Raw genomic sequence first — 25507 nt, 5'->3', positions numbered from 1 at the left:
GATCAATTACTGAGGAACTGCTTTGCACACCTCACAGGTTCATAAGCTGAGAGTTGGTATTTGGTTGTGTATAAAGTTGGGAAGCTGTGACTTAGGGCTTCTGGGAATGAAAATATAAACTTCCAAGGTGCTCAACTCATTTGTGCTGGAGTAAACGTTCACTTTTCCAGGTGACTTGAGAGGAGACGGTGGCTTCAGGTCTGGGCCTGGTGTAGGGTAACTGGTAAGGGAGAGCATGGTGGCCGCTCTAATAGGTGGCCCCTGCAGGACTATGCTATGGGGACAGGCCTTCGCCATCCCGAGGAAATCCTCTGATCTTCTCACACAGGAGAAAACAGGCCACGGGGCCCAGACAGCGGATTGCTTAGTGCTGTGTGAGCAGCCCCGGCTCCTCTTCTGACCTCTGATCCTCTGGATGCAAGAATCAGGTGCTTCCCCAGTGCAGCTGATCGCAGACAGGAGGGGTGGGGAAATGTCAGGGCATCGGGTTGGACTCGGCGCACCATCCCCTTTAATCCCCACAACAACACAGTAATCCTGTTCCTGGTGTCCCCATGCTGCCCACTTCACAGGTGGACGCTTTGGAGCAGAGGGGCTCAGGAACCACCCAAGTCATACACGAGCCCAGCCACTCACAGCTGACGGGCTCAGGATCCGAGGCCAGGGAGCCCCTGCTTGTGACCTCTTGCCCATCCTGCTGGAAACTACCTGCTGCTGCTCTGGACACATCAAAGCCAGAGGGAGAAAGAGCCCTGGCCCAGGAGCCTGAGGGATCCATCACCGGCCCAGAGTCCCCTGGGAGCGGCGGGAGTCTGCAGGAAAAAGCGTCCCCAGTGTTCGACCATAACAACCACAGAGACACTTGTGAAAGCCTTGGAGGAAAGGCGAGGCGACTCACCAGTAAGGCACAGGCGTCTGCGAACATGAGCATGTAGAACACGTTGTTCCATCCTGATGGGGAGATGAGCCCTGCCAGCAGCGGGCCCAGCGCTGCTCCTGGAACGAGGAAATGGACATACATGGTGTGTGCAGAGGGCCCTGGACCGCAACCACCCAAATACCCAAGCCCAGTAAACATAAGGGAGTCCTCAACACCTTATTCATAATTAAAACACACACACACACACATTAAGGGGACTTCCCTGTGGTCCACTGGTTAAGACTCTGTGCTTCCATTGCAGGGGCATAGGTTCCATCCCTGGTTGGAGAACTGAGATCCTTCACATCGCCCCCTCCCTCACAACAGCAGGAACGCTGGGGCACACCCCCATGGGTACTGGGGGTCTCTTCCTCCAGACCCCACTCAGACTCCATAGACCAACAGTTTATACACTCCCCCATGCCTGCTGCGCAGAAAAGCCTTTTAATGAGTGATTAAGCTCTGTCTTAAACATCAATATGTTTAAGAGGGGACAGCCAAGGTTCACTTGTATCAGAGGAAAGCCTCGACCTAAAAGAAAACAATCTGGTTCAAGGGGAACCTGGAAGAAATAAACCAGGGAGAAAAAGATTCCTAGGAAAGCGTGTCACACCCACGAGAACCACAGAGAATGAAGCTGAAATGTGTGAAACCCCCGCTTCTATGTCTGAAAACCCCCAGCACCAGAAACTGCCCAGGATTCAATTTCATAGCACTACATCCATGAAGAAAGAACAGGTGGGATTAAAAGGGCAGAATGACACCAACAAATAGAACTCTGTGATGGTGAAAATAAAAAGTTGAGTGCAGAAGTGCGAAAGGAAAGCCAAGAGCATCTCTGAGAAGATGGAGGAAAAGAACAAAGACACAGGCAGACAAAGAGAAGAGAGAACTGAAGGATGACTGCAGAAAGCTAAACATTGACCAGTACGTTTTCCAGGAAGACAAACAGTGGAGGAAACTCGTCAAAGAGAAAACACAGCCCAGTTTCCCAGGGATCAAGGGCATCCGTTTCCAGGCTGCATGGGTCCTGGGTGCCCAGGGCACAGGGGTAGGAGCAGGGATGCAGAGAGGCTGCAGAGATACAGGGAGCTGGGGACCTCTGAGGGGGAAGACCAGAGGTCAGAGGTGGAGTTCTTGCTAAGGGTGACAAGAGGCTTTCCTCTGGTGATCTCAGAGCTAGAAGACACTGACTCTGGAGAAAACTCTGGAGGGGGGCGTGGGCAGGGGACTATCATTTTGCATTTAGTACAGTTCCTAAGTTTAGATATTTTCTTAGATAGCTTCTAAGTTTAGACTTAGGATGGTTTCTAAGGCTATCTGGCTTCTCAAGTGACATCATGTGTTACTTCGAGAAAATAAAAATGAACCTAAAGAACGTCAGGGCTCTAAAGAATTGCATAAACATATAGAAACAACCAGCTTGCAGCCCCTGGGGTGCAGCGCTCAGCACTGTGAACACATCACACACATCAGCTGGAGTCCCTGGAACCGTCAGCACTGGTGAACTGCAAGAAGGCGTTCCGTTCATTAGGCTTCCCCAACCGCTCAGCGGGTAAAGAGACCGCCAGTGATGCAGGTGATGCAGTGGATCCGGGTTCGATCCCTGGGCCGGGAATGTCTCCTGGAGGAGGAACTGGAAACCCACTCCAGTATTCTTGCCTGGAAAATTCCATGGACAGAGGAGCCTGGTGGCTACAGTCCATGGGGCCACAAAGAGTCGGACATGACTGGGCAGGCTAGCACTTTCGGCTCATTTATAATCAGTCAAACTCTGCCTCCAAAGGAACCAACATTTACGACATTTAACAAACATATCGGGGCATACACCCTTGAGAATTGGAATTTTGCTGAAACTGTGTGCTCCCACTTGAGCCTTGCTCGGCTTTGGTGTCCTTGGGCAGCACTTAAGCAGAGAAACAACAAGCCACACGCAGCAGTGGACGAGCCTGCACGCCATTTCCATGGCGACCACCTCCGGGTCCTCATGCACTGGGGCTGGCACAGCCCGGGGGAGTTCGAGTCCAGCCAGATCCTGACGCACGGGTGGGAGTGATGACTCTGGATGGTCAGCACTGAACACAGAGGAGCGTAGAGGTCAGAAGGTCTGTCGAGAAGGTCTGAGTCGCCCCCTGCCGTCCTTCCGTGGGGGTGGGAGGAGTTCACAGCTGGGCTTTGGTTTCTCCTGCGGCTCAGAGCTGCCCTCAGGCATAGATGTTGAGCCTCCACCCTGGGCCAAGGACTTCTTCTTCCCTCTTGTTTTGGGAAGGAAATCAAGAAATAGGTGGCCTTCCAGCTGCTTCATCATTTCCTCTTTTTCAACCCCTCATCTTCTGCTTTAAAATCAGACAGCACTGCCAGCTGAGCTCTGTTTGCTTTTAGAAAAGGGTGTCACAGTGGTAGCCAGGGATGGACTCAGACAGAGGGCTCTGCAGACAGGAGGTGGGAGGATGCTGCCGGGTTGCTCAGCCCCCGAGAACCGCGCTCGGCCCAGGAGCCTCCCGATGACCTCACATCTTCCAGGCTGCAGAAACTTTTCATGTTCTGTGAGAGCCGGGATAGCAGGCTGGTGGGCCACGGACATCCGTCACATGACACGACCCTGCCCCCACAGCCCCTTCCCCAGACTTGTCCCAAAGGCTGCAAGAGGAGCCCCCAAAGGGAATGGTCTCCCCGCAGACACCAGAGTGGTGACCACTGTCATATGTGGCAGGAGCAGGAGCTGGGGGGCCCTATCCCCATGAGCCGTGAGGGCTGAGGGGGGCCCCGGCCCCTGTCCCCTGAGCCCTCCCTTGCAGACACAGTAGCCTGGTCGGGAGACCTTCTCTGCACCCCCCAGGCCTATCTCTGATCTCCTGCCTTAGAGCCACCCAGCAATGCCCTCCTTGCCCACTCACTGAGCACCCGCTCCATCCTGGGCACTGCTGGGGGGGTTGAGAACACAGCAGAAAATGAAACCAACTCCTTTCCAGGGCTTCTTAGCAGGAGCATGGAGAGGACAGTACAGAGCAGACAGTGGACGGGGCCCCGGAGGAGGGCAGGCCAGGAGAGAGGCCCTGAGTCTGGGTGGGGAGGGGTCTGCAGGCCCCAGACAAGGTGGGCCGAGGAGAGGCCAGTGTTTGGCGGAACTATGCTCACAGAGCCACCTTCATCCAGCAAACTCTTGGTTTACTGCTAGAGGGTGTTCCAGGCCTGTCCCACCTGGCCTGCCCTCTCTCTCACTGCCCCCCTAGCATCAGGCACCTGTGGTGGGAAGCAACACGCCAGGATGCAACCTGAGACCTCCTGGAGAAGCCCGGAGGGCCACACCAGCCCACCTCCCGCCTCCAGTTCCAGGGTCTGCAGAGCACAGGTGGCTTCGGGGTCTTGGCAGGAGTGGCCCCAGAGTGCGAGCTCCCCAGCTGAGCCTCAGGAAAGTTCAAGGACATCCCTGTCAGCCTCCTGACTCAGATCAGGACAGGCTTGCTGTCACCAAGTCCCATGCGCCCAGCTCACAGGGGCCAGGGGCTTGTTTTGCCCCCTTTCTTTCCTCAGAACATGCTGATGTGTTCTCTCCAAGACCCCTGACAGGGCTGGTGACACTCATCTCATGAGCTTTGGGACCCACAGCTCACCTGTCATTTACCTTTCAGTAAGATTCTATCCGAAGTTGGCTTAAAGCTCAACATTCAGAAAACTAAAATCACGGCATCTGGTCCCATCACTTCATGGGAAATAGATGGGGAAAAAGTTTGGGCTCCAAAATCACTGCAGATGGTGACTGCAGCCATGAAATTAAAAGACGCTTACTCCTTGGAAGGAAAGTTATGACCAACTTAGACAGCATATTAAAAAGCAGAGATATTACTTTGCCAACAAAGGTCCATCTAGTCAAGGCTATGGTTTTTCCAGTAGTCACGTATGGATGTGAGAGTTGGACTGTGAAGAAAGCTGAGTGCCGAAGAATTGATGCTTTTGAACTGTGGTGCTAGAGAAGACTTTTGAGAGGCCCTTGGACTGCAAGGAGATCCAACCAGTCCATCCTAAAGATCAGTCCTGGGTGTTCATTGGAGGGACTGATGCTGAAGCTGAAGCTCCAATACTTTGGCCACCTCATGTGAAGAGTTGACTCATTGGAAAAGACTCTGATGCTGGGAGGGATTGGGGGCAGAAGGAGAAGGGGACGACAGAGGATGAGATGGCTGGATGGCATCACCAACTCGATGGACGTGAGTTTGAGTAAACTCTGGGAGTTGGTGATGGACAGGGAGGCCTGGCGTGCTGTGATTAATGGGGTTGCAAAGAGTCGGACACGACTGAGTGACTGAACTGAACTGAACTGAAGATTCTATCCAAGCTTTCCAAGTGGCGCTAGTGGTAAGGAACCTGCTTGTCAATGCAGGAGATGTAAAAGAGAAACACAGGCTCGAATTCTGGGTTGAGAAGACCCCCTAGAGGAGGGCAGACTACCCACTCCAGTATTCTTGCCTGGAGAATCCCCATGGACAGAGAAGCCCAGCGGGCTATAGTCCATAGGGTCGCAAAGAGTAGGACACAACTGAAGGGACTTAGCCTACATGCATTCATGCAAGAATTCTATCCCCCTTGAAGTGACAGTGATAAACAGTCAGCAGACCAGAGGCCTGTGGGCCAGTTTTCCCACTGCTGGCTTGGAGGAAAACCTGGAGCAATGTCCTCTCACGTTGAAGAAACCTTGACCCGCCAGCCACACACCATGTCTCCTCCGGGAGCCTCCCATCAAAGACGGTTGGCAGGGCCAGCTGCTCACTTTCCAGGGCTTGCATGTGCTTTGGATCTGCTCACGTCTTAAGGAGGACGGAGACTTTCCTGGTGGTCCAGTGGTTAGAACTCCACACTCCCAATGCATAGGGCCCAAGTTCAATTCCTGGTCAGGGAACTAGATGCCACAACTAGATGCTGTAACTAAAGACCCTGCATGCCACAACTAACACCTGGCACAGCCAAACAAATAAATATTTTAAAAAATTAATAAATAAAAGAAGGCCAGCTGATCCTGATAAAACAAAAGCAGTTGGAATCCTGGGCGTCTGCTAGCTAGATGTGATGTCATGGTTTCCCCTTGGAAACCATGATTGAACCTCCTTGGGCTTAAACATCCACGTACCTACAGATCCGGTTCCGTCGATGATGGCGGTCACGGTGGCCAGGGCATGGGAGTTTCCCTTCAGGCTTTTGTGTGTCCCCTGGAGAGGAAGGAACATCAGTGTGAAGCATGCCCCAGCAATGGCAAAGTGAGAAATAAACCTATACTTCCTGCACGACAATCCACCCAAACCACTGTGCAAAGCAAAACGTGGCGTCTTTCCATTAGGAGACTGAAGCTCTACTCCATCCCAGACTCATCTTGGAAATGCATGCAAAGCTTCAAATGTTTTTAGTAGTAAAAAAGTCATCAGAGATAGTAGTACTTGTCCAAGTGCATTCTGGTTTCCCTGGTAGCTCAGACAGTAAAGAATCTGTCTGTAATACAGGAGACCCGGGTTTGACCCCTGGTTCATGAAGATCCCCGGAGGAGGGACGGGCAACCCACTCCAGTATTCTTGCCTGGAGGATCCCGTGAACAGAGGAGCCTGGTGGGCTACAGTCAATGGGGTCACAAAGAGTTGGACACGACTGACAGACTAACACTCTCAGATGTATTCTAGTTAAAAGAACTCTTAGAATTCTCTCCAATAAACAAGCCTTTCCTTGGCACCATCACTGAGGCACCGTATCATCCAGCATGGAAAATGAAAAGACGAATGGTGCTCGTCCTGTCCCCAAGCTGAGCGCTGGAGCCGGCAGAAAAGATTGAGGGCGCTTGGGAGCTGGTGTGGGGAAGGCATGCTGGACAGACGGCTGAGAAGCCTGGCCTCCTCCCACAAGTCTGTACACCACGTGTGGTTTTCAATAAGCTTTTAATTTAGAACAATCTTAGATTCACGGAAAATGCGCACAGAGAGGACAGCTGTTACAAGCCCTGCACTCACTTTGCCCTGTGTTAACATCTTGCACTGTTGGGCTACATTTATCATGATGAATGACCCAATGTTGATGCCTCATCACGAAAATCCATGATTTTTCAGACCCCTGGCTTTTTGTCTAGTGTCTAACTGAATCTGTGTCCCAGGAGCCCAGCCAGGACATTTAGTCCATGTGACTCCTGGGGCTCCTCTTGGCTGTGGCAGCTTTGCAGACGTTGCTTCTGGGACTTTCCTTGTTTCCCGTGATTGGATGGGTGTGGGTTCTAGGAGGGAGATCACGGAGGTGAAGGACCATGGGCATCACCTCTCACCCTGCATCCATGCATTAGCTTAATGCCTCCCTGTTGGTGCTGACTGTGACCTCGGCGGGGCGGGGTGCTGTTGGCTTTCTCCCCTGAGAAGTTACTCGATCCCCCCTCCCCACGCCCTCCTCTGTGCTCAGCCTGCCCCTGAGGACAGGGGAGTTGAGCTCCCTGCCCTGGGCAGAGGACCTGCCTATGCCCTTCTGTACAGGACACTGCCTCTCCTCTCCCAGTTCTTTATGGACACTACTTCCTATCAGGGGACTTTGTACTTCAGTGCAGTGCATGTATCCTGCCGATGTCCACACGTGGCTCCCGTGTGACATGTCTTGTCTTTCTTGTCGGGTAGATGAGACGGCCCTGCTGCTTCCGGGTCCAAAGGGCCTGGAGTCAAAGGCCACCTGTCAGCAGTGCTTCCTCCTGGAAGAACTGGGCAGGAGCCCCCGTGGATCCCCAGGCCCGCATGGAATTCACCACCCTGTGCAGTAAACATTTCTTTACCACACTGGACTCTGCCTGGGAGCATGTCCTCCCAGGGCCAGGACCCCGCCTGGCTTGTCCCTGCAGTCCCCAAGACCGGCAGAGGGCTGGGCACAGAGTGGGACACCCACGGCGGGCTGGACTCTGCTGAGGCCTACGGGTGGGCTCCAGGGGTCACGGCCTCTGGCTTCCAGGGCTGCCAGAGTGGCTCAGAGGAGCGAGCCAGACGCTGGCATCAGGCCTTGGGCCACTGGTTTACAGGACAGGGCGGCCATGTCCCCTTATCTGCTTCAGAAGACTCTTAGCATCCTTACTGGCCGTCTGCACAAGTGTGTTCATCGAAACAGACCATTTCACTATCAGAGACCACCCATCACAACAGTTGTGATGGAAGAGGTGGCCGCCCCGCCAGCATCTGGCCCCGGCTCTGTGATAAGCTTCACGTACTCACCAGGTCGGCGGACACGGCAGTCGTGATGAGCGCGTATGGCCCGCTGACCAGGGCCCCGCTGAGGAGCAGCATGGCTGCAGGAGACAGAAGCCCAGAGGGGGGTCAGCCAGCAGGACAGGCCCCCGGGGGAGCCTCTGCCATCTAAGCTTCTCCCTGTTGGTCACCCTGGCATTGCACGCTGGCCCTGCCCTGAGCTGGACATGGGCCAGTTCTGGAAATATGCCCACACCACCAGGAGTGGCCACGGCTGGAGCAAGCGTCATAAACATCTTCCATTAAACTTGCCCTGAGATGGTTGTAGGGCTAATCACACTTTCCCAAAGACTCAAGCCAAGTTCAGAGAACCTGGCCCCTGTTTCCTTGAACCTGGAGAGCAGAAGCCACGCTGAGAGGAAGTGAGGACCTGGATGTCCGAGCCCAGACGTGACCACAGACATGACCACAGGCGTGATGTGTGTGAGCACCGGATGCAGCCACCACCACAGCCTCATCTGAAGCGGACAGGACTTCCTCTCTTTGCCCATAGCCACTGACGGCCACCCCCAGGAGACCTGGGGCCCCAGCACAGCCCAGTCCCCGATGGGCGGGACCACCATGCCCATTCCCAAAATGCAGTCTCCTAACCTGACCCTGGGTTCACTTTCCCGAACCACCCTCTGGGTCACATTGCTCTGTGTGGAAGCTCCTGGACTAATGGGTCACTTCATGGGCCCCTTGCATCCAGAATTTGCCCTCTGGGTAGCTTTTAATGGGATCCCTACCAATCCCCTCTGCTGGGTTGTGAGACCAAAAGAAGCATTTACTCAACGTCAGAGCCTTAATTTGATAGAGCTGCTTGTGCAAAGTTAAAAATAGAGGCTATGCCCAGAGTGGCAGTTGATGGAGCAGCTCAGAGGGCAGGCCGCCCCCAGGCTTGTGATGCTGGGGGTGCAGGACTTGGGGACCACAGCTTCGCCTGCTGCCTTCCAGGGGATGTGGCGTCTCTGAGGGACTCCTGCACTGGGCGCCCAGGGCTTCTCACAGGCCAGCCCCGGGGTCTGAACTCTCCCACACTGGCCCTTAAACCTTCGGCCTCAGTTCTGCAGGCAGGATCCCCATGGGCCCCTCTGAAAGTTCCCCCTCCAAGGAGGAACACAAGGATGATTTTAGCCACAGTGCGCAAGCCACATCTTTGCTTCTTTGTTGATTTTTCAGTTCATCTCACAAAGCTGTGTGGACCAAAAAATGGCTGAAGGAAAGAAAGACCTCATGGACTCACCTATGGTGGCTTCCAGCCCCATTCTGCTGATGGAGGAGAATGCGTAGAGCTGTGAACGGTGTCAAAACAGGAAAGGAACAAAGGTTTACTATGAGCAGCTGAGAGATTTCCCAGGAATGTGTATTTCTGAAAAGTGACTCTTGGGCAGCAGCCAAACAGTGGAAGGAAGGCCATGGTGCCCTGGCAGGCTGTCCAAAGACAGGTGTCCAAATGCTTGCAAACTGTCCCCAGGCTGGACGCAGACATGTAGGGTCTGCTGAGCTGGAAACCTGGGAGCGCCCTACCCTGAGCTCCTGGGGGAGGACCCTGGGTTTGGCACAGCTCTCCCTGAGCCCCGTGTCCCCTCCTGGGCCATAAACCCTGAATGCCAGGGCCTGGGTGGTGAGGGGACCCCCGTCAGTGCTTGTGCGTCAAGGTTCTCGGAGTGTTTGTGCTGGGCAATGTCCAGGGCCCCAGGATAACTGAAGATTGGGTTTTGTTCAGCCCAGTGGAGCGGCAGATGGGCAAAGCAGTCAGTGCAAGTTGATGAGCAATAATACTACGTATGATGTTGAGGAAACAGTGATGGTATAACCATGTTCCCCTTGACCCTCGCCTTCACCCTGTGAGGTGGTGCTGCCGGCATCCTCATTTTTCAGATGAGGAAACTGGGGCTCAGAGGGAGAGTAACCTGCCCACTAAACACTTGAAAAGCAATGGAACCTGGGTTATGAGGGGAGGGTGGCGCTCTCCAGGGAAGCGGGTAGGGGAGCCACAGTGAGGGTGCTCCAAATGAGCAGGCGCCTGCTGGCGGGGGGAGGGGAGGGGAGGGGAGGGGAAGGGCATCCCAAAGAGAACAGCCCACACACGCACACGTGAAGGCAGGGAGGAGAGAGGAGCCGCGCTGGTGCGCAGTGTGCAGGGGGCAGGGGCTGGGGGAGGGGAGGCTGAGTGGGGGGCCCTGAGCGGAGTGGAGGTGACACCAGGTCCCGGAAACCAGAGCCCCAAGAGAAGCTGCGCGGGCAGCTGCAGGTGTGCGGGTGGGAGGACATGGGGGCTGTTCCAGAGGTGTGGGGGCCGTGACGAGGCGGAGGGGCTGCCGGTCCTACCGTTGGGGCCGCGAGCAGCAGCATCAGGCCGCAGGTGGAGGCCCTTTTCTCCAGGCGATCAGAGATCACACCTGCCAGGATCCCACCTGCAAGGCAGACGGAGGATCCTGAGGGGTGTACGTGCCTGGCAGGGCCCGCACTGCCACAGCAGCAAGGAGAGGAGGACCTCTTCCCTGGGTCCTTTCCACCCCTTGAGCAGGCTGGCCCGAAAGCCCCTTTGCCTGTGAGCATCCTAGCACCACCAGTCTCTTGCCCACCAGGTATCCTAGTCCTCAGAGAGCCCAGGATGGGGCGTGACCTGCTATCAGAGGCCAGGCACTGGGGGCCTCCCAGTAGGGAGCCAAGTCAAACAGCGTCCAGGCTGAGGGTGTCCATGCACCACCTCAGTGGTGAACGCTTTTGTCAAAGTAGAACAAGAGGGAACGAACTCACCGAAGATCCCGCCCACGTCAAACAAGGTGGAGAGCTCCCCCGCCTTCTTGACATCAAGGTGATCTGTTAGGATGACAGCAGAGTGTTTAAAGTGATAACCAAGAAGGACCTATTGTACAGTACAGGAAACTCTGCTCAATGCCATGTGACAGCCTGGATAGGAGGGGACTCTGGGGGAGAATGGATACATATATATGTATGGCAGAGTCCCTTGGCTGCTCACCTGTAACTATCACAACATTGTTCATCGGCTACACTCCAACACAAAATTAAAAGTTATAAAAAAATGATGGCAGAATGTCACTGTGAGAAGGCCGCAGCAGTGTACAAGCCACACACAACATTCTTTTGTTTCACAAGCATGATTTAAACCAAACAGCAATTATGATATCCATGATCAGATTAGCAGAGAAGGCAATGGCAACCCACTCCAGTACTCATGACTGGAAAATCCCATGGACAGAGGAGCCTGGTAGGCTACCGTCCGTGGTATCGCACAGAGTCGGACATGACTGAGCAACTTCACTTTCACTTTTCACTTTTGTGCATTGGAGAAGGAAATGGCAACCCACTCCAGTGTTCTTGCCTGGAGAATCTCAGGGATGGGGGAGCCTGGTGGGCTGCCGTCTATGGGGTCGCACAGAGTCGGACAGGACTGAAGCGACTTAGCAGTAGCAGCAGATCAGATTAGCATTAAAATAGTAATTATCTGAGTATATGGGAAAAAAAGGAGTGTGCTTTGTGGGCAGACACACAGAAAGTGTGAAAAATGAACACTCCTAACCGAAAGGTGAGGTTTCACCTGGCTCTGTCTAGGCATCACCCCACCTTTGCTCTGTGTCCCCTCAGGGCAGCTGTGACGTCCTGGGGAAGGGCTGGCCCGTGGGAGCCCCTCAACATAGACCATATGACCCCCCCACTTTCAGACCTGGGAGGGGGTGAAACCTCCCCCCCACCCAGAGAAGGAGGCTGAGGTCTCAGGATGCTCAGCACAGGACTCTGTGTCTCCCAACCCCCACCTAGACTGACGGGTGATGCTGGATGGTCCCCTCACTGCCTCCGACTCCCATCCCGAGAAACTCTGCCATGCTGCCTCGGGCTCACGCCCCTCTCTGCTGGTCCTTACAATACTGCTAGTGAAACGGAGCAGGACCTTATGGTCCCTCCCCCAGCCCGCGTCCTCCACCTGCCTTCTGTCTGTGGAAAAGCTTTAGCCAAAGAGTGAGTTTAATCAGAGCAGTGAGAAAATGCAGAAACAAAAGAACACAGCCAAATGAGACCACACAATAATAATGTAGCTATTAAGCAAAGTCAAGGACCTCCTCAAGGACTATAGATAATACTTGGGGCTATCTCCTGTGAGCTGTCTTATGGACACCAAAACCACTACCCAGGGAAATGATGGTTAATGCAGGTTAATGATGACCAGATTGTAGTTGTGACATAAGCTGCCACAGTTCCAAGAACTGGCCTCAAGGAAATGGAAACAAACCAATCCTGGAACTGAAGATTCAGTTCAGTTCAGTCGCTCAGTCGTGTCCGACTCTTTGTGACCCCATGAACCACAGCACACCAGGCTTTCCTGTCCATCACCAACTCCCGGAGTTCACCCTAACCCACGTCCATTGAGTCAGTGATGCCATCCAGCCATCTCATCCTCTGTCGTCCCCTTCTCCTCCTGCCCTCAATCTTTCCCAGCATCAGGTTCTTTTCCAATGAGTCAGCTCTTCGCATCAGGTGGCCAAAGTATTGGAGTTTCAGCTTCAACATCCTTTAGGATGGACTGGTTGGATCTCCTTGCAGTCCAAGGGACTCTCAAGAGTCTTCTCTAACACCACAGTTCAAAAGCATCAATTCTTCGGTGTTCAGCTTTCTTTATAATACAACTCTCACATCCACACATGACTAGTGGAAAACCATAGCCTTGACTAGACGGACCTTTAACTGAAGATTAACTGCACTGAAAACAAGATGACCCTGGTCAGACCACCAATGACCAGTATCCAGATAACTGTCAGGGCTGACTGTGCTGTTTCTGCATGTAGCCCCTCCCTCCATGTATAAAAGCTCTTGCCCACTGGCTGGCCATCAGTGAGGGGAAGTTGGCCTTTGGACATGCAACCCCTCCCCCACTCCTGTTGCTAGCATCCAACATAGAACAAACTTTCCTTTCCACCAACCTTGCCTCTTTATTAGCTTTTGAGCAGTGAGCAGCCCCACCCTGCTTGCAGTTACACTGGGGACATGTGGTCTGTGCTCTGGAGCCCCCATGCCCCAAATTTCTCCTCTTTTCACATTCACTAGGGCACACACCTCCCAGGGACCCTGGTTCCTTTGCTTTGTCCTCGAAATCCCTAACTCGGGGGCCCAGAGGCCCTGCTGACTGTCTGGGTCCCTGTTCAGTTGTGGCTGCAGCCCCTACACAGGAACCTCTGCTCAGAGAACTGCTGGTCCTTCCCGTCTTCCCCTGTGGTCACGCCCAGGACATGGGGTATATGTTACTACAAACTGGTCTGCTGTGTAGTAACATACAGCTTTAGCCCCTGCTGGACTTCTGAAATGCAGGACAAGCTGTCTGCTGCCCCGGAGTTAGAGCTCAGCTCCAGGAAGCGATTTCCAGGTCAGTCATGAAGGCTGTATTATCTGAGATCCCCAGGGCCTCTCTCCCTGCTCACCAGCTGCTGTGACCAAGTCAGATGCAGCCTAAATTTAAAAGCAGGCTGCCCCAGATAGGAAGCCCCTTGGGGAACCAGTAGCCACAGCTGGGGAACACCAGGTCAGCCCCTTAAACTCCATCTAGGTTCTCATCATGCCAATAAAACATTCCTATCTGAATTCTCTTTGTCTGTTGTTGTTCAGTTGCTGAGTTGTGACTCTTCGTGGCCCAGGCCAGGCTCCTCTGTCCTCTGCTTTCTCCTAGAGTTTGCTTGGATTCTTGTCCACTGAGTTGGTGATGCCATCTAACCATCTCATTGTCTCCACATCTACCTCTCTTTGTCTACACGTTTCTACTAATCATGCTATGTGATTCAAGAGCATCATGCATCTCTCTCCTTCCCAAGTTTAGAGACACCAGTGGATAAAAGGGAGTCCTGAATACAGCCCTTGAACAGAACTTCCCAGCTATGCTGCTAGCATAGGTACTCACCTACATTTGTGATGTAGAGTGGAAGCCAGAAAAGGAACGTGTAGCTGACCAGTTTCGCAAACAGCAGACACAGAGAGAACTCTATCACGCCCTGAAAGAGAGGGAAGGACAGAAGACAGACCTTGGCCCATGACCCCGTAGAAATGGAGCGATGTTCTGACGAGTCAGGATTTGTAAGCAGCTTTTGGCAGGGAGGAGCTCTCTGCAGGAGGCCCCTTTTGTCTTGTCTCTTTAGCAAAGCTATAACAGGTTGTTATTGGTGGTGTTCAGTCCTAAGTCATGTCCAACTCTTTGGACAGTAAACTGCCAGGCTTCCCTGTCCTTCACTATCTCCCAGAGTTTGCTCAAACTCATGTCCACTGAGTCGGTGATGCCATCCAACCCTCTCATCCTCTGCCGCTCCCTCCTCCTGCCCTCAGCCTTTCCCAGCATCAGAATCTTTCCAACGAGACTGCTCTTCACATCAGGCGGCCAAAGGATTGGAGCTTCAGCTTCAGCTTCAGCATCAGTCCTTCCAATGAGTATTCAGGACTGATTTCCTTTAGGGTAGACTGGTCCTTGCAGTCCAAGGGACTCTCAAGAGTCTTCTCCGACTCTCAAGAGTCTTTTCCAACACCACAATTCAAAAGCATCAGTTCTTTGGCGTGCAGACTTCTTTATGGTCCAACTCTCACATTCACACATGACTACTGGGAAAACCTTAGCTTTGACTATATGGACCTTTGTCAGCAAAGCAATGTGTCAGCTTTTTTAACACGCTGTCTAGGTTTGTCACAGCCTTTCTTCCAAGGAGCAAGCATCTTTTAATTTCATGGCTGCAGTCACTGTCCACTACATTTTAACTAAACTTAAACCAGTCACTCACATACTCTACTCATTCCTGGCCGGGGCCAGATCTTTCAAATCTTTTGCTCACACAATACTTTGCCTAACTGGTCAGTTCTTCCCTAGATCAAAGAAGTAAAAATGAAAAATAAATAATTAACAGATGACCAGATCTCCTCCTTGGCTTCCCTTTCAGTAATCTCACAAGCGAACTGTGTGAACAACACGGCATCTGGAGGAAAATCACAAAGAGTCGCCAAGCCTGCAGGCAGCGGGGTGATGACGGCCCTGATCCTCCATCTCAGTGATTAACCGAGATTACTTTTTCTCTTTAAAAACTTTTGTGGCCTCTTCGAGTTGGTTTGGGGGACACAAGTCCTCCTCCCTGACTGCTGGCTACTCTGGTTAAAGCAACTTTCCTTTCTATCAGCATTTGCTTCTCAAGTGTTGAATTCAAGCAGCGAGCAGCTGGACCTGAGTTCAGTGATACCCAGAAGAGACATGTAGATTCTGATAAGGAAACTGAGGTGTGGAGTCTAGCGGCTATTGAGAAATGCTTATATGTTCCACTTCGTGTCTACATGTAGAAAGAGGTGGCCCTTGTGAGATAGTAAGTCCAGATATCACTTGCGAAATGAGTATGAGAAATCGGGTAACACTAAGAAACCGACTCCCCGGTTGCTTCTCCCAGGCTATCACAGTGCATAGCTATGAACACCCTTCAAATCCAAGCAGAGGTCACGATATGCAATTCACGTCAATGCTCTAGAAATTAAACAATGTTTTCACAGTCACACCCAGTATGGGAGGTGTGTATAATGTACTTCATGCTTACCAAGTGCGTGCCATTGTGCCTGTTGTGTAGTTAATGATCTCATTTGATGCCAAGAACAGCACTAACTAGTTGTACAGCCACCAAGCCTGCACTACAGGTGAGGAAACAGGCCTAGAGTGGTTACCACCTGTGCCGGGCACACCCAGCCCGCCTGTGGCAGGGCCAGGTCAGGCCAGGCCAGGCCAGGGGTCTGAAGCCTGTTCTTGCCTCCATCCAACTTCTGTTTATGGTGGGCACCTTAATTTTAGCAACAGTATTTGACCCAGCTACACAATAAAGTAACAACAGAAAAGTTACTACTTGTTATTAACAAATTTTAAAAATAACTGTTATTTGGAACTAGCATCTCCTGCAGGCCAAACCCCCAGAGATCTTTGTTAGGGACCCTGGAGAGTCCAGGCTGGACGTTCGGTGGTTTCTTCTGGCAGGAGAGCAGCTTCCGGGTCCTCAGCAGCCCAGTTTCATCTGGGAGCTGGCAGGACTTTCTGTTTAAAGCAACAGTTCTCAGTTCCTTCATTGGGTGCCGTGATGCTGAGGTTCTGCGTGTACTGTTGGGTTTCTAGCTCAGCACAGTTGCTGTGGAGCCTCTGGGTTCCCTCTTCCAATTCTCCCCGAGGCCAGCATGAGGGAAGTGCCCTTGCCTGCATCTGTTCCCCTGAACAGGCACCCAAGGGCAGGAGCCAAGTGTTCTAGAGTGTGGCCCCCAGGAGCCAATGTGCTCTCCCCCTCCTCCCATCTCTGCTCTTGGCTCCCTGCCTTTGTCCCCCTCCATAGCTCCACGTCAGAGGAACACATTTGCTCACAGGCCTTTGCACAGCTCCCAGCATGCTCTGCTCTGGGAGCTCATGGATTTCACATCCATAATATACATACATAATATATATTATAACTATTAACAGGTGAACAAAACACTGCAGCCTTATTCAGTCCTGAGCTGATCTGCTTGCAATTCTGGTTCATGCTATGGATTTCTATGAGCTTCCTAGGTGGCTCAGTGGTATAGAACCTGCCTACCAATGCAGGAGGCACAGTTTCGATCCCTGAGTCAGGAAGATCCCCTGCAGGAGGAAATAGCAACCCGCTCCAGTATGCTTGCCTGGAGAATCCCATGGACAGAGGAGCCTGGTGGGCTACATTCCATGGGGTCACAAAGAGTTGAACAAAACTGAGCCACTAAGGACAGCACTTGGATTTCCAATGTGCAGATGATATGATCATGGATTTCTTTTTCTAAACTCATTAACAGCTCAGTGTCTATTCACAGCATTATGTGTAATTTGTAGTAAACAGACACTGTTCACAAATGCCCCCTCTTAAGAGGGTCGTGTACTCACGGGAATCTTCAGGGCCCCTGTGAAGCTGATGGCTGCCATGCCGCCCCCGCCGTCTGCCGGGAGGACGACCACGTGGTTCTGGTGGCCAGAGTGTTTCCCATCCGACAGCAGTAGACGCTGCATCTCTGGGTCCTGGAGACGAACCCGCAGAAAAAGAGAAAGAGAAGAAAATGTGCTATCAGGCCGTCGACTTGGGAGGTGGGTGTGCCCTGGACAGCATCCTCACATGGCCATTGCTTTTACAGCCATCAGCATGCACGTGGTTTTGGGAAACACTAATCAAAGACATGCAGAATCTTTTGACTCAACTCTAGGACTCTATTTGCGAAAAATACTTTTCGATGTGGAAAAATACTTATATGATAAGATTAATGTCACGCCATTATTGAGAAAAATTGCTAAAGTACATCCACATAACCGACATATCCTGCAGCTGTAAAAAAAAAAGGTTGTGAGATTTGAAGAAATGAGAAAGTGCTTAGATACATTAAGCAATAAAACATCATTCAAAAGCATTTTCATTATGATCTCATTGAATGTTTAAATATAAACCTATTTAAGTAGGTTAACTATTGGATTATTTACAGGGAAAAAGAAGCTAAATTCTAAACTGACAATGGTTATCACTCAGTGGTAGAATTATGTGTGAAAGTGAAAGTTGCTCAGTCATGTCCAACTTCTTTGCGAGGCCATGGACTCTACAGTCCATGGAATTCTCCAGGCTGGAATACTGGAGTGGGTAGCCTTTCCCTTCTCCAGGGGATCTTCCCAACCCAGGTCTCCTGCATTGTAGGTCTCCTGCATTGTTTACTGAGCCACAAGGGAAGCCCAAGAGTACTGGAGAGGGTAACCTATCCCTTGTCCAGCGGATCTTCCTGGCCCACGAATCAAACTGGGGTGTCCTGCATTGCAGGTGGATTCTTTACCAACTAAGCTATCATGGGAGCCCCAGAATTATGTGTAATTTGTATGAAATGTCAGTTAAGGAGTTCACAAAGGACACACATGATCACAAACAATATTATTTTAAACTTCATAAACTAATTCCAATATTTCATAAATTTTGATTCTGGACATCCCTAAAGTTTATCATCATTAAAGCAAAGAACAGTGGTCCCCAACTCAGGGTGGGACATCAAATCAGAGCAACGATGATTGAAAAATGTCCTCATAATGGTACTATGATGGTCAAAGATTTAAAAAGAGATGTTTCTATGTATTCCAGACTTTCCACAAAATCAAACAGGTTTTATTGATTTATCTCACCCACTCCAGTGTTCTTGCCTGGAGAATTCCATGGACAAAGGAGCCTGCCAGGCTACAGTCCATTGGATCACAAAGAGTCAGACACGACTGAGTGATTATCACTCACTCACACTATAAACTATGCAAGCGGTATTCAAAATGCAGTTAAATTGGAAAAAAAAAAAAAAGAAAATGGCAAAGCATTGCCACGTCTGTTTCTTGATATCAGAATTCTCTACTGGTGAAGAACAGAAATTTGGAAAGCAGGGTGGCAGGCTGCAGCACAGGCAGCCCCTCGGGCACTGAGCACCCAGCATGGCTCAGACATCGAGAGCTGGCCTCTGGTGAGCATGGCCACAATTAACTACGTTCTCTGATGCTCCAGGATGCCGATGACAAGCCCCCGCTTGGAACCAGAGCATCCTCCTTAAGACAATGCCACAGAGGTATGTGAACACAGAGACCCTCTATTTGAGTCTGGAGATAAACTTCTCTCTGGAGAATTACACAGCTGTCCTGTGTGTGTGTTAAGTCACTTCAGTCGTGTCCGACTCTTTGAGACCCTATGGACCATACCCACCAGGCTCCTCTGTCCTTGGGATTCTCCAGGCAAGAGTGCTGGGGTGGGTTGCCATTCCCTCCTCCAGGGATCTTCCCAACCCAGGGATTGAACCCGTATCTCTTACATCTCCTGCAATAGCAGGTGGGTTCTTTACCACTAGCACCAGCCGTCCTGTGTAGAAAACGAAATCAATTGTTCTCAACCCTGGCATCTCCTGGGCACTCTGAGAGACTCCCAAGCTGTACCCTGGACCCAACATAGCAATCTTGGGAGCAGGCCCCCAGAAAGTCGTTTGTGTCAGTAGGCTGAGAACCGCAGGATAGACTTTTTTTAACACTAAATGTTCTGACAGGTGAACCATGAAATGCAGCCAGATAATGAGAAAAAAGGAAGAGAAAAGACTGCTCAGCCAGGAGGGTAGTAATCACAGGTCCAGCACAGAAACCCACCTGGTCACAGCCCAGAGTTGGCACTGACCCTTCCTTGTTCAGAACACTGGGTACAGTATGCTGTATACTGGGTTCAAAGCCCCAGTCCGGCCCCTCTGCCCTAAGCCATGAGGAGCCCCTCAGGCCAGCCGGGAAGCCTTGTCTTCATTTAAGACAGGCCTCCTGCCCACACCTGCTCATCCTCTGTGCACAACCTGGGGGAGTGAGGAGGGGGTGGTTCCAGTCTCCTAAGGCCAGTATTTTGCAGCATCTGGAGGAGGGATCCGTGAGGTCAGGGGCGGGGCGGTTGGTTTCCAAAGCGAACCAGGAGAGCAAGGCTGCCTCCTTCTGGGAACCAACAGAGACCTGCTGGGGGAACTGGGTATGGGAAGCGGTATGCCTAGAGCCCCCAGGGCATCTGCTGGGACAGAGAGCCCTCAGTGGGTTGAGAGCTCCTTCAGCCTAGGGCCCGCACTCTGAGGTTTACACATTCACAGAGCAAAAAGGCTCCGCGTGATGAAAGCAAGCACACACGGGAGTTTGCATGAGAGACGGCTCAGCCCAGCCTCAACCTGTGCTGGCCCCACGTGGAGCTGTCGGATGGAGTAACCTTTATTTCTGTTTTTATTAAAGAATTTCTTATTGGAGTATAAATGCTTTCCAATGTTGTGCTAGTTTCTTCTGTATAACAAAGTGAATCAGTTGTATGTATATGTATATATATCCCTTCCCATTTGGACCTCCTTCCCACCCCACCCCTCAATCCCTTAGATCTAGGTCATTAACCTTTAGCATCTAAACACCCGCTCAGCACCCTTTAAGTGGTTGCTGAGCCACACCCATCAGAAAGACCCTCAGAGGTGTAGGAGAGAGTAGGACTGGGAGTTTGGGATGAGCACATAGAAACTGGAATACATAGAATGGATAAACAGGGTCCTACTATAGAGCACAGGGAATTATATCCAATATCCTGTGATAAACCATAATGGAAAAGAACATGAAAAAGAATGTGTTAATATATGTGTGTATAACTGAGTCACTTTGCTGTACAGCAGGCAATTAACGCAACATTGTAATTCAACTATACTTCAATAAAAATAAAATTTAAAAAGATAAAAAACAAGAAGTGGAAAGAATTATTAAACAAAAGACCCTTAGAGAAGCCAAAGATGACAAAAAAGACGCATAGCTATAAGGAGGACAAATGTCAACCATCCCCAACATCATGAAAACCCGTAAGGTTGGACGCAGGTCACCGCATGGGAAGTGACCCCAGAGCCTCTTTCTCTGTTCACGTTCTTGTCCTCGCCCTACCCCCTTCTTTATGATTTTTTTTCCATGAAGTCATTAGGAGTCATGCCTGGGGCAGAAAAGGATTAAGCAGTCCCAGCTGAAAAGCCACTGTGGTCAGGGGCCTGGGTAAGGCTCAACTCTGAGCTGGTCACTCTGTGAAAGGGGACACCAGGGTGTGCTGTCAAACAGGTGACGCATCCTGCCTGCTGGCCCGGGGGCCACCTCTGGTGCGTGAGCTCCTCCTACGACAGAAGGGAGGGGACCAAGCCTGAATAGTGCGCTGGGGCTAGCTGAAAGGAGACGCCCTTCCACCACGGCCGACGCCTGCCTGGTCACGTCCACATCAAGGTCAGCCTGAAACAGGACCTCCTGGGGCCTCGGAATATGTCACTGTCTCTTTAGTGACATGTTGGTAAATAGACTTTCGTAGAAGAAAAAGAAAAAGGAAGAAGAAGTCACATTTATAAGACAGGGCTAGCTTTCCTGGCCAGTAACCACATTAGAGAGCCTTCCCAGGTGCCTCTAGTGGTAAAGAATCTGCCTGCCAACGCAAAAGATGCAGGTTTGATCCCTGGGCGGGGAAGATCCCCGGGAGGAGGGCGCAGCAACCCACTGCAGTACTCTTGCCTGGAGACAGACAGTCTTGCTTGGCTATAGTCCATGGGGTCCTAAAGAGTCAGACACAACTGAGCGCACACACACACACACACACACACACACACACACACACAACTACATTAGAATACAGGGCCTGGCTCTCACCTCTGGAAAAAGGTAAGTCTTCAGCAACAAATGGAGAGGAATTAGAGCCATCTGGACATTGATTAAGGGCTTTCCTGGCGGCTCAGATGGTAAAGCGTCTGTCTGCAATGCGGGAGACCTGGGTTCGATCCCTGAGTTGGGAAGATCCCCTGGAGAAGGCAATGGCAACCCACTCCAGTACCCTTGCCTGGAAAATCCCATGGACAGAGGAACCTGGTAGGCTATAGTCCATGGAGTCGCAAAGAGTCGGACACAACGGACACTGATTAAGACCCAATGCTTTATACTGGTATTTCTGTTCCCCCCAAATGTGTATGTTGAACTCCTATCTCTTACATGATGGAATTAGGAGGTGGGGCCTCCTAGAGGTGATTAGGCCACAAAGGTGGAGTTGGGTGAGGAGGTTAGTGCCCATATAGGAAGAGACAGCAGAGAGCTGGCTTTTCTCCCTGCTCCACCAAGTGAGGGTTCCTGGGGAAGGGAGCTGCCCACCAGCCGGGAAGCAGGCTCTCTCCAGATGTCGGATCTACTGGAGCCTTGATGTGGGACTTCCCAGCCTCCAAAAATACATGTTTAAAATGCGAGAAATAAATGTTTATTGTTTTAGCCACCGAGTCTATGATATTTTTGCTACATCAGCCCAATCTGAGATACCTGATTTTGACGGAAACTCAGAAATGAGTAGAGATTTGAAAACATTTCAGTTGAATTTCACTAAATCCAAGAACCAAACTGTATGAGATACTATTTTTCCTTTTTCCATTATTTCAACCACCTGAAATAGTTCCCTTGGGCAATAAAGAAAAAAAAATGTAGGAAGTCTGTTTAGAACACTTATCCTTTAAGCTAACTGACTTGAGAATACCGTACACTTTCAAGGATTATAACCAAATATAAAGTGGCCCTGTAGCTGGGTGTGGTCAGCCAGACAGAAGCGATGCAAGGCATTTCTTGGGAGCACAGCCCTCCCTTGGTACCTGGGATCGGTAGGGGATTGGTATCAGGATTCCCCTTAGAGACTCAAATCCTCAGATACTCGAATCCTTTGCATACGATGGCTAAGAACAGTCGGCCCCCATATGGGCAGGTTTCACAGCCCTCTGGACACAAAGGGCTGACTGCATCCTAAGAGGAGAGGTTCAGGTGAGGTCCAGGCCAGGGAAGAGCCCTGGACTGCATCTAACCTCTTCATTTCTGAGGCAAACCTGGCATGGAGCTCAGCCCATCTGTGCCTCAACTTCCTCTTCTGTATAATGGACAGGCAGTGAAGGGGCTGGAAGCTGACTTTCTAGGTTGTTTCTGGATCCCCCTCTTATTCCCAGCCCACCTTATGCTCTCCCGACATGAAACCCCCCTTGGGTCAGTATGTGCAGACTCAGCCCTCCTAGACAACTCTGTCCAAGGCCACTGGTTCAGGGAAGCTCCCAAGACCAGGCCTGAACTAGCTCAGTCCTCCCTGGGCAGCTCTGTCTGGTTAGTTTTCTCTCTGCACCCCGCACCTGCCCTCTTTCCCCCTGGATGTGAGGTCCACAGGGGTGACGGATGTTGGGTGAGGAGTGAGGGGATGATGCCCTGGCACAGTCTCACCTGGAGAGGGGCTGCAACCCCAAATGCTGCAGATGGCTGTCCAATGAATGAATCGCTCACAAATCTGAGTCACAAACTTAAAGGAAGCACAGCTCACCATCCAAACAAAGTGAACAAATGTGAACTGAAGAAACACAACACCCTGGGTGTCGGCAACAGGGGTCACTGAGGCAGGACCCCACTGCCTGACTGCGGAACTCACCGGAGGCTTGCTCCTCTCCTCGGCTGGGACCGGCTTCTGTGGCCAGAACCTGTGTGCACCATTCTCGTAGCCTCTCAGATGCTGAGGGAATAAAGTTAATTAGAGCAATTACTGAATCAATGACCAGAAATGACAGCTATGCTCACTGCCGCAAGCGTACTGTCTTCATGAAAATGCTACCCAGGGAAAATAAGGCAAATGTTTAAAACAAAACAAAGGCTGCTCAGTTTATTCTCAAGACTCCAGACCCTCAGAATAACAGAGGGTAAAAGTGAAATGCTTTCCTGAAGAATCATCCAAGACTGAAGAACATTGCTGTTGTTCAATCGCAAACTCATGTCCAACCCTTTGCAACCCCATGGACTGCAGCCAGCCAGGCTCCTCTGTCCGTAGGATTTCCCAGGCAAGAATACTGGAGTGGGGTGCCATTCCCTTCTCCAGGGGATCTTCCTGGAGAGGGAGTGGATCCCCATTTCCTGCATTGGCAGGTCAATTCTTTACCACTGCACCACTTGGGAGGCCCCTAATCAGCTATACTCCAACTGTTTCTGTTCAGTCACTCAGTTTTGTCTGACTCTTTGCAGCCTCACAGACTGCAGCACACCAGGCTCCTCTGTCCTTCACTATCTCCCAGAGTCTGTTCAAACTCATGTCCATTGAGTCGGTGATGCCATCCAACCATCTCACTCTCTGCTGCTCCCTTCTCCTTTTGCCCTCAATCTTTCCCAGCATCACGATCTTTTCCAATGAGCTGGCTCTTCACATCAGGTGGCCAAAGTATTTGAGCTTCAGCATCGTCTTTCCAATGAATATTCAGGGTTGATTTCCTTTAGGATTGACTGGCTTGATCTCCACACAGTCCAAGTGACTCTCAAGAGTCTTCCGCAGCATCATAATTTGAAAACCACAGTTCTTTGGCTCTCAGCCTTCTTTATGGTCCAGTTCTCACATCCATACACGACTACTGGAAAAACCGTAGCTTTGATTATTCGGACCTTTGTCGGCAAAGTGATAAGACCGAAGAATTAAAAAACGTAAAAATGCTGGTTAAGGCAACTTAACTTTTATGAATGGCTTTGACATTTTTAAGACTGAAAGGCCTTCAGAAATAATATAGGCCAATGTTTTTCTCTAACAAGTGAAAAAAAAAGAGACCTTCTTACACCAGCAGGTTCAGAAGGAAGAAAACACTCTCCACATAGGCTTGTTGGACAAGATACAGCTCAGCCACCGGGGTTATGGTGTGTAAGTGTATGTGTGTGTATGTGTGTGTATACAGTAAATATGTTTTAATTTCTCTTGGTTCCCAGGTGGCATCAGTGGTAAAGAATCCATCTGCAATGCAGGAGACCTGGGATCCGTCCCTGGATTGGGAAGATCCTCTGGAGGAGAGCGTGGCAACCCACTCCAGTATTCTTGCCTGGAAAATTCCACAGACAGAGGAGCCTGGTGGGCTACAGTTCACGGGGTCGCAAAGAGTCAGTCACAACTGGGGGCACATGCGCCACAGCGCACTTAATTCCTGTTAGTTGCACCCGGGAGTGAAATTGCTGGGTCATCTGGTAACTCTATGCTTAACGTTTTGAGGAACTGCCAGACTGTTTTCCAACGTGGCTGCACCATTTTAATATCCTCACCAGCAGTGTATGAGTATTCCAATCTGTTATTATCTTCTTGATTCAGCCAGTGCAATGAGTATGAAGTGGTATCTCATTATGGTTTGGATTACATTGCCTTGATGACTCACGACATTAAACAGCTTTTCATGTGTTTATTTGCCATTTATTTATCTTCTTTGGAGAAACACCTCTTCAGATTCTTTTAGCCCTTTTAAACTAGGTTGTCTTTCTATTACTGAGTTCTAAGTGTTCTTTATATACTTCAGTTCAGTTCAGTTCAGTTCAGTCACTCAGTCGTGTCCAACTCTTTGTGACCCCATGGACTGTAGCATTCCAGGCTTCCCTGTCCATCACTAACTCCCAGAGTCTGCTCAAACTCATGTCCATCGAGTCAGTGATGCCATCCAACCATCTCATCCTCTGTCGTCCCCTTCTCCTTCCACCTTCAATCTTTCCCAGCATCAGGGTCTTTTCCAACAAGTCAGTTCTTTACATCAGGTGGCCAAAGTATTGGAGTTTCAGCATCAGTCCTTCCAATGAACATTCTGGATTGATTTCCTTTAGGATGGTTCCTGAAGAACTATGGACAGAGGTTCGTGACATTGTATAGGAGGCAGTGATTAAGACCATCCCAAAGAAAAGGAAATGCAAAAATGCAAAATGGTTGTCTGAGGAGGCCTTACAAACAGCTGAGAAAAGAAGAGCTAAAGGCAAAGGAGAAACAGAACGATACACTCTTCTGAATGCAGAGTT

The 25507-nt window shown here is 50.9% G+C and overlaps 1 protein-coding gene across 5 annotated transcripts in view; it reads right to left on the bottom strand.

Moving 5' to 3' along the window:
• SLC37A1 (solute carrier family 37 member 1) overlaps window positions 1-25507 on the bottom strand; it is a 97905-nt gene that overhangs the window by 4312 nt on the left and 68086 nt on the right. For all 5 annotated transcript variants that reach the window (XM_042237480.1, XM_042237482.1, XM_027960771.2 and 2 more), the window contains 9 exons: window positions 23136-23216; window positions 17057-17188; window positions 14063-14153; window positions 10915-10977; window positions 10483-10568; window positions 9395-9443; window positions 8137-8210; window positions 6045-6123; window positions 899-996 (listed from right to left, as the gene is read on the bottom strand). In XM_042237480.1, the coding sequence (XP_042093414.1) occupies window positions 899-996; window positions 6045-6123; window positions 8137-8210; window positions 9395-9443; window positions 10483-10568; window positions 10915-10977; window positions 14063-14153; window positions 17057-17188; window positions 23136-23216 (753 nt within the window). The remainder of the gene's footprint in view (window positions 1-898; window positions 997-6044; window positions 6124-8136; window positions 8211-9394; window positions 9444-10482; window positions 10569-10914; window positions 10978-14062; window positions 14154-17056; window positions 17189-23135; window positions 23217-25507) is intronic.

The sequence above is a fragment of the Ovis aries genome, chromosome 1 (genome assembly GCF_016772045.2).
Source record: "Ovis aries strain OAR_USU_Benz2616 breed Rambouillet chromosome 1, ARS-UI_Ramb_v3.0, whole genome shotgun sequence".
NCBI classification, from domain to species: Eukaryota; Metazoa; Chordata; class Mammalia; order Artiodactyla; family Bovidae; genus Ovis; species Ovis aries.
Note: the sequence above shows the minus strand (reverse complement) of the source record. Positions and strands in the feature narration are given on the sequence as shown.